Source organism: Atractosteus spatula, chromosome 1 (assembly GCF_055471065.1).
Source record: "Atractosteus spatula isolate fAtrSpa1 chromosome 1, fAtrSpa1.hap1, whole genome shotgun sequence".
Taxonomy (NCBI): Eukaryota; Metazoa; Chordata; class Actinopteri; order Semionotiformes; family Lepisosteidae; genus Atractosteus; species Atractosteus spatula.
Genome location: NC_142706.1, coordinates 5,258,147 through 5,267,848, shown reverse-complemented (window position 1 = coordinate 5,267,848; position 9,702 = coordinate 5,258,147). Strand labels below are relative to the sequence as shown.

General features: G+C 34.6%; 1 protein-coding gene across 1 annotated transcript; it reads right to left on the bottom strand.

Annotated features, from left to right (window-relative positions):
- Positions 1-2,790: 2,790 nt before the first annotated feature.
- On the bottom strand, positions 2,791-8,691 carry spata4 (spermatogenesis associated 4). The gene is made up of 6 exons (XM_088915799.1): positions 8,201-8,691; positions 7,584-7,713; positions 6,477-6,595; positions 5,648-5,868; positions 4,731-4,856; positions 2,791-4,332 (listed from the first exon to the last, which is right to left on the bottom strand). The coding sequence occupies exons 1-6, from the start codon at positions 8,299-8,301 to the stop codon at positions 4,208-4,210; spliced, it is 822 nt and encodes a 273-aa protein (XP_088771925.1). The 5' UTR covers positions 8,302-8,691; the 3' UTR covers positions 2,791-4,207.
- Positions 8,692-9,702: the final 1,011 nt, after the last annotated feature.

Below are 9,702 nucleotides of genomic sequence, written 5' to 3'. Positions count from 1 at the left end.
AGGCACCTACAGTAAGTGCCGTAACGCATTAACCCCAAAACATACTGTAGGTGGAACAGCATCATAAACCCAAACGGACGCTGTGTGTTGACATAACACAGAGACCCCCCAGTCACCTTTAAGGGGCAGTGGTTTGGAAATTATTGTGCCAAGAGAAGAGAGCCACCTTCTGGTCCACAAACACCAGCAATCCGTTTTCCTTCGAGGTTTCCAGTCTCAGCAGTGACAACATTTTCAGAAAATGTAATATGAAAAATTTGTGTCAGCTTCAGCGAGTGACAAATGATGATGTTTTACATTCCTTACAAATTAAAAAAAAGTCCTATAATTCATTATTTAAAAAATGAACATACACCACAAACTCTGTACTGTATATACAGTACAAAAAACATCTTTTTTTTCACATTGCCTAGAACAAAAGGCTTACATAGGTTTTAGTTAACTTGTGTGGATCTGTGTTTTTAGTTATTTTAAAGTAATAAGACTAAGGTTAAAAAGGTTTGGAATCAACTGTGAAAGTTGTGCCTTAATAAAGATGAAAACATCATTGAGAAACATCTTCAGTTTAACTGCTGTAAAAGAAATTATCAAAGGAGCAGAACATTACAAATATGAATGTCTGTATTATAGATAGGAAAGGAAATGGATCATATTTTTTACATTTTTAAAAAATATTCAGTCACTGATTTTAAGGTTTAGAGACAAAATTTAAATGCTGTTCTGGCTATTCTGAAAAATGTGCGACACCTTTTTCATTATGTAATATTCTGGAGAAAAAAACAGCTGCCAATAAAAATTATTGCATAATTTAATTAATTTAATCTCAAAGTTGTCTTTGTAGCTTCGTTTACAGTATGACATTCACAGGTGTGCTGTCTCAGCATGGAACACTGTTGTAGCCCAAAACTATATACTGTATAAGCCATTACTTCCAACTGAATGTACAAATGCTATGCTTAACTTGGTCAGTCAAAACAATATGTTGTTAATAAAAACTGATTGAAGGAAACAAATCTTAAATGGAAATTTTTGAAAATGTGGGGTTTAAAAAACCATAATAAGTAATCTAATCATGGTACATTTTATAATACAATATTACAATGTGGCCCAAATCTTTTCTGATGTCCATATCCAACATGAACTAAATCTACTGTACTTGGCTGTTTGCCATATGAAAAGTAAGGATGTGATAGTTTCTACGTTTTAATGTACTGTAACAGTTTGAATTAGACTTAGAGATTTAATTAGAATGGCTCAGATGCTAAAGACGCATCCTAACACAGGCATTAAGCAATAAATTTAGAGTTTGGATTGCCTTGGCTAGTATATTTCTTATTATTGTGTCTTGCAATTTTCGGCTATATTTATTTTTTTAATGGTGATATACTGCAGTTTATGTACTACTTAGGGTATTATTGTCAAACTATATCCAATACCAGTAGTTATTTGTATATTATTATAATATCCCCAATGGGAATGTTTTTTATTGTAAATTTTAAACACAATTTTGGATAATGTAATCTAAAGTAAAATTTCACCTGATCAATATAAATGCTTCTTTCCCTAGTTAAAGTTTATCCTTGATATCATGAAAATACTTAAATTAATGGTATGATATAAAACATAGACATCTCATTTCTGGAGACAACAGTTGGATTTTACTGGTGCTTTGCACAATTATTCCATATGGAAAAGAGATTATACTCAGACAAAAAAGAAAAATTATCAATGTAACTCTGGCCTCTCGTCTCTTTTTATGTACTGTGTTAACCGTGTTAACTAGTTAGTGATCCATATGAAAAAAAAACTACTCCATTGGAAAGTGGTCATTGTAACATGTTTCATCTGTGTACAATATACTACAGAATGCATTATCAGTTCATTGCAAAGTACTTTACCTCAAATGACATTGGACATATTTCTCCAAATCTTTCCTCAGTGTCTGCTATATTACTGCCACTTTTTCTCTTGACCCTGCTGTGCATAAAAAAAAATCTGAGCTTGTTTCCGTGTTATTAAATCCTGAATTCAAATAGAATAGCGACTTGTGCGACTTCATGTCAATCGCAAAATGAAGCAGACACGTGTCTTTCACTCTCACAGAACTACATTTTTGTGATTTACAAACCTAAACTTTTTTTGCAGTTTTGCTATATTTTAGATTGAGAATGCTCAGTGATCCAGACATGAGAGGTCCAAGGCTAAACCGAACTGTGATTTTGTTGTCTGCTGTTGCCTGTGCAGTTTTCGGAGATGGGTCTGGTGGGTTGGTGAAGCTTGCAGCAGGTGTCTTAATGCCTGCCGTGGAGTTTGCATAGATCCTTATATCGGTTATTACCAGCTACCTTGATCAGTTATCAGTTGTACTATATTCCAGTCAAACTATCACGAATGGCATTCATTTCAATTCAAACAGTAGGGAGCAAATAAACCCCCTTTTTGTAACAAGCATTTTAAAATAAAACCACAAAATAAAACTTAATCTGAGTTTTTGAAAGGCGTTGGGAATCCTGTTTGTATTAATGCTCTTCTAGGCAGAAACTGGAAATTTACATTGACGTGATTTCCTATTTGCTGTCTATACAATGCAATTTTTTAAAATGCTATCGTAACTATCACATTAGAGCCAGCTCCATCATTATTTTAATCTAAAAATACTTTTAAATACTTATTGAGTTTGGAAAATATGTAATATATTGAAAAGTTGTGAACCGTAGTTAAAAATCTACTGTACTGTACATATAACCTTTACTGGTAAACCTTTATGCAGCACAAATTAGAGAAGCCTATTTCTTAAGTGTGATGAGGAAATGTACTGTAACTTGTGTTAGGAATGCAACATGAGAAGAAATCCAATAGCTCATTAAGTAATACAAAATAGTATGAGCAACTTAGTATAAAACATTATTGTTTCATATATTCTCCCTCTTCAAAACCCTTAGCAGCTTTCTACAAAAGTATGTTAGTATACAGAAAAAGGAATATTATATTTATAGAGTAGTTATAATGTGACTGAATCAGATCTTTTCATCCAAAAACTGTTCTACAGCAACATCCATATGGCAATGTTACCATTGAAGTTAGACTGGCCAACATTTCAATGTGTGTCGTGCTGTTGCAATGTACTGTATAAAGACACATGACTTGATTCAGGCTGAACACTGAACAGTTGACAAACATATGAGAATGTCAATATGGCGGACAGAGACTGGTAATGTGCTTTTTATCTTATGTATTTTCACCACTATTCACTTTTTTGGGCTTCACTTTTCATATCTGAATACAGTACATAAAACACTTATGATGTGCAGTACTGGAAGAAAAAGAACAAAGGTTATTTCAGCTACAGATACTGTTATTTGTTTTATTATGAATTCATATTTATTAAGTACTTTAATAGTTTGTATTTTTTAAGTTTAGAAAAATGAGTTATATTTTAAAATTGTTTTGTAAAAGATTCTCAAAAGCTAAAACATGAGACATTTTGTAACTCAGATGAGCGCCAGAAAAAATAATTTATTATAGATTTAAGTGGTATTTTATCTGTAATTATACCATACATTGCTTTTTTTTTATTTAATGTCTTTCTGTTGCTTGTTTTTCACATGAATCAAAGCAATATAAACTTAATCTTTCCACACCACAGTTATTTTATAGCTTTATTAATACTGTACTGTTGTGTGCAGTGGCAGTAAAACAGTGTATTAGGAAGGCTTAAGCTATCTTTTGAAATGTTTAACAAAATAGTTCTGATGCTTAGTTTTCATTTTTCTTTTTATTTTGTGTTGTACAGATAAATTATGTATTTCAATAAAACATTTCATTGAAAAAATGTTATTACCATACATGACATTAAAACTTAAACTGAAAAAATATATTGAAGTGCTTTTTGTTTTTTGTTACTTTCATACAGTATGTGTATTATATGTTATAGACTCAGAAAAATAAATCCTTGAAAAACAACTGACTTCTTTAATATGCTGAGCTAGCTAATAAAAACTACATTCCAGTTAAGGAGAAATGTACATAATACTACTACTTTGTAAATAATAAGTTATGAATATAACTATAATCATTTTTCTAAAATACATTTATTTCAAAGTCTAAGAATAAAATCTACCATGAAATGTTTAATGGAAAATTAATGTCCAAAGCATAATGCAGTATTTTATTTGACTGAGAAATATTATTGTCCATCATGAATCCTTCAGTACCCCGTAATTTGAGATGGTGAGCCAACACTGGAGAGCAAAGATTTCTTATCAGTCTGCTTCACATCAATCTCCTTGAACTGAACATTTGCTTTACTTCTGATTGCAGAAAGGCATGACTCTAAATGGAAAAGAAGTAGCACATTATTTGCAAGAAAAACAACTAAAAATCTAGAAATTCAAAAAAAAATCATCACCACAAAATTTATTTAATGACAGAGCAGTAAAACAGTATTTACTTAGCATACATAAAGTGCATGTTTAAGGATATGCCTCCAGCACAGAACTGGATACAACTTCTCCTAGTGTTTTGAGAAGTCATATTTTTATGTAACTTTTGATAATTTTGTACTGTATGGTGCAAAATATGTTGACTAACACATTTACAGTGAATTCCTATTCCAGTATAATGATAATAGAAAATAAGGACAGGTTAGAAATATGTTGAGAGACAGACACTTGCATTTTTCATTCAACAACAGATGTTGAGAAACAGGAAACAAAACTGTCCAAACTTACTTGGAGCCTCTGTCTCGGTTTTGCTATTTTGGGGATGGGTTTCCACATTCACATCTTGCCACTGTGGCAATGATGGTGGTAGCCGAACAGCCAGATCCCCCAGTGTTGGTTTCACATTAAAGCGCTCTTTCAGGAAGACAAGAAAAAGATAAAGGTATTTTTGCTACAGTACTTCTTTTTCTACCATGTTCGTCTTTACTGGAGAAGACTATGAAGTACCTGCTTCAAGTACTAAAATTCTAAAAAGCATTGACAAAGTGAAATAAATGGACTCCTCAGAGTGGAACTTGCAACACGACTAGAGGACACAAGTGAAAAAACACACAACCAGTGCATTTAAAACTACAAACAGCAGACTACTACGAACGTCTTTACACAAAGAGGTTGGAAGCATGGAACAAGTTACCCAGCTATGCTATTGAAGCTGATTACCTGGTTTCTGTCAAGTAGCAACTGAATTGAATGAGATCCTCAAATCTATCTTTACATCTATTACTCTGGACTTGTACCCCAAAAAAAATAAAAACACAAAAATGCCATATTGAAAATAATTAAATATGGAAAATAATGTATACATATTTAGAATTATGCCCATCCATCTATTTTCTAACTGTTTCCACCAATTCATGGTAGTGGGGAAGCCTAACCCAACAAGCAATGGGCGCATGGCGAGATACACACTGGACGGGACGCCCAACCATCACAAGACTTAAATTAAACATAACAGCTTCGACTTAGCTGTCCCATTTGCCTTTGGAATGCACTGTATATATAACACTGGGGAGGTTTGTTTAACCCATTTATAACAACATTCAAGTAATACATTTAAACTGTTCTGTAGCTTTCTGAAAAGAACATTCAAGCCCTGCTATACTAACTGCCACTGAAAATCACTTGGTAATGTTTTTAAAACATACTTGGATTTTCTGTTCTTTCAGCCTGCCTCTGCTGCAGATGCAGCTGGATGATAGCCTGAACTTTCTGCCTGTTAGTGTCGACGTTGGGCTCTGCTATCACCTCACTGAGCCTGAGGTTGTTCTTGATAGCCTTAGAAGCAGTGGATCTAGCTACCATGGGCAACTTCTCCTGGTAACTGCGATCAGTAAAATCAGCCAGCTCCTCCTGGATACATCGGATTCTAAAAGAAATATAAAATAAAAATAATACAGAACCCCATCTTTTCGTTTGTAATGAAGTTGTTACAACTTTTGTTTCAAGTTTCAGTACTGTACAGTATATGTGTTTATAACCTGATAATTCACTGAACATATTTATACAAAAATCTTTCAATCTTACAATAGATAAATTGGACAGCCTAATCAATGAAGAACACGATCTAAATATCTGAAGTCAAAATAATTGAATACTGAAATATACTGAATACTGAATATTTAATATTTTGATTAGCACATTATTTTATAGCAATCTGACACTAACACATACTGTATTTAAATTTCTGAGTAGTACAATATGTTTAAATTAATGTACCTATCAGAGTCCTTAAATATTTTAACATTGTGATGACAGGGATTAAGAGAGGAAGTACAGTACTTAGTATGGCAATAAATGGGCTCTTTTCTAAATATTTTAAAACTTAATGAAGGCCACTAACAAGTGAAGGCCATTTTACCCATCTTTGACTTGTGAATACTCTGAAAACTCTTTAAAATGACTTCAACTACACTTCCACTGAATTAGGAAACCTTCAGTGACTTTTGTGAAAATGTGTGAACTGCTGATACCCACTGTCTGTTTGTCAGGATAGTGTAAATTTCTTGAATCAAGATTTCAGCTGCTCCAGGTTTACAATGTATTGTCCCATCAATGAGCTCTTTGGGAAGGCTGATGTTTCGCTTTAAAAGAAACTGAAGACCAAAAACAAAAACAAAACACCAAAACAAAAATATTATTAATGTATTCATCAGGTTTTCTTGAGTGGTTTTCATATTATGAAATACCATTGTGTAGGAACCAACCATATTCAATTCCTACCACATATCACAATTTCAGTAATGAAACTCTCATTAAAATTGATTCTAGGTAAATGTAAATATTAAAAGACACTTTTGTTCAGTAAAAATAGAAAATTATATAAATACTGTACCTGCAATATATGGATGTAAAAACAAAAATACAAGTAGGGGGTGATGGGGCTGTCTGTGTTGTTCCTCAGTCCTGGGTTCAGTTCCAGACAGGTGTGCCTTGTGTGTGGCATGTACACATACTGTCGTTACAGTAATTGGCATCTCTAAAATGAACGTGTGTGTACCACCCTCCCACGAACTAGAGCCCCACCCAGAGTGTAGTCCAGTCTTGAGTGTCAGGACATGCCACAGGACTATGCATTAACACTGCAAGGATTGTGTAAAATGCTCAGCAAGGCCGTCCATACTAATTCTAAATTTTAATGATTTAAACACATCATGACTCCTTGATCACTACTTTTGTCCCTCTTTTGTTTGATAACCACGTCGACATTATTGGATTCAAATATTGGACTTAATGTTGCAGACCTTCTCTGCTTTTGTGTATCGAAAAATATACTCCATAGAAATCATGCTGCACAATGACACGTCACATACTGTGTAGCTTTTTACCGTCACACAATCTACACAGTGTTACTCTGTCATCTATTCCTATGATTAAAATACAAATATTTCAGTTTTAGTGTGCATGATAATAGTCACGTGATAAAACACGGATGGATGAAGGGAAGGAAATTGATCAAAAGGATTAGGCAGAATATCCCTTGTTTATGTCAACAGAATTATTTATTTACGCATGGAGTGTTATCGTATTGGAGTGAGTGGGGTTTTCCTTTTAGATATTTTAATTTCCAGAGCACTTCCTCACCCTCTCTATCTGGGACCAGTTCCCCAGCTTGGTTGGCAGCGAAGTCCCATTGTCGTAGCAGTGCATAGTGAAGTCCTCCGGGTAGTACCAGGAGAACATTTCAGCCACCAGGAAGCCATTGGAAAAGTCTCTGCAGGAGGACGCGCAGCATAGAATTACAAAACTGGATCGTACACACCTTCTCCACGAACTGTGACACATACAGTATGTCCGTTTCGAGATCAGTCGTTAAATAATCATATTTAAATGAAGAAATGAAGAGCCGGAATTATAATGGAGCAAATTCCCCCAGTTCTATGAATGTTATAATGTGGCTCCACCTAGCGGTCTATCCACGATTCTGCATTTAAATGTACATTATGTTCTATCCCTCAATACAGGCATGCACCTTATTTTCCTCGATATACAGTATGGTATACAGCATAGCGCAATATATTAGTTTAGGTGGTCCTGAGGTGAGGAACACAAATTAAGTACTGCATTTTGAGAACTCTAAATACTACAGTATTTTCAAAAGGCTTAGGTTCTTCCGCGGCCCATGCTCAGAGTGGTTACAGATTCAGACACAAGATACACAAATATTAAGAAGTGGGGGGAAAAAAACAAATAAGACTTACCGTCGAACATTCCTGGGGGAGAAAGACAGATCAAGGCTTTGCAACCATTTGAACACGTCTCTTGGCAATCCTGCCTTTTTCGGCGGCTGTACATAAGCCATAACAAACCCAAAGGAAGCAGGTTATGTGTATCGGAATGCACTTGCAGTTAATGAAAACAGAAAGGGAAACAAAAACGAAAGCTGGGTTCGGGTAAATAATATATATATATATTTTTAAATTCAGATGCTTAGAAAATAGTTTCAATAAGCCTACTGAGTTTGCACAGCACACACGGGACATGCATTCAACGTGTGCCTGCGTTCCATTGTTTATGTATCCATGACAACACCTTCATTTTGCAGGACTGCCCTTGTTTCGGTATTCTGATTGTGACGTGAACATGACGATCTGGTCAGAAAGGCGTAGTACATGAACTAAAACGTTGTTCAATTGGCACCACCTAACTACTAGGTGTGTTTTTTTTTTACTGTACGTCTTCTAATATGGGCAAATAGATCCCTCTGAATTGAATAAGATCCCAGCTATGTAAACAGTGTGAAAAAGTGATACTGTAGTTGTCACACTCTAGAGTAGTACTGTAATAAATCATAATGTATACAACTACACAAGTGCAGTATGTAAAAATGTATATCATCTTCCTCAATTTTACTTGAAACTTTTTGGCTTCATTATGCACCCAAGCTTGGGTTTCTGTGCTGCTTCTCCAGTTTTTCTGAATTTTCTAGAGTTTTTCACAAAGGCTGCAGCGTGCCCCATCTGATAGCTGAAATATACCTTCCTGTTGTCTGCATCTAGTGTACTTCATCTGTTTGCTCTGGTATTTCAGTGCACAGGTACACTACCTTCCTTTTCGATATGCAGCTGAGATTTTACTGAATGTCTTTCGCCGTCAAACAATGTTTGCTACCTGAGTTTTTTTTGAGTGCCACTTTATCAAGCATTACTAATTGTGCTGGAGCTCTAGTTGCTGATATGAAATAAGAAAAGAGCACTTAGGCTAAGGCTCCTCTATGAACTCATGTTCCATTAGTTTCATTTGAAATTTATTTCATTATCAGTCACCTCTGTTTTCTATATCTTAACATATTCCTAATCCACTTGCATACATTTCCTTGATTGCTTTATATCTCTGTTTAGATGTTAGTCTTTCATGTGAAAGTTTTTTTTGCTTCATATCAGTAAGAAATGAAAAAGTTTCTATTTTGAAATTATAGCATGCTCCTTACATAATATGAAACAGCCAAGTGACACAGAAGCCTGATATTGTCACCAATGTTTGGTTAACAAGAGGAGGACCTCATAAACCTTCTATCTTCTTGTATCATATAAAAGCTGACAGATCCTGAAAACTGATGTTATGTCAGTATGGCTCACCTATTCCTGGAGAGTCCAAATCTTCAATTTAGTCTTGCACCTCACAGTGAGCCCTATATGAATTGGTACTTTATGTTGGTTGAGATACTTCACCCCTAGGAAAAGACATTCACGATATAGGTGCT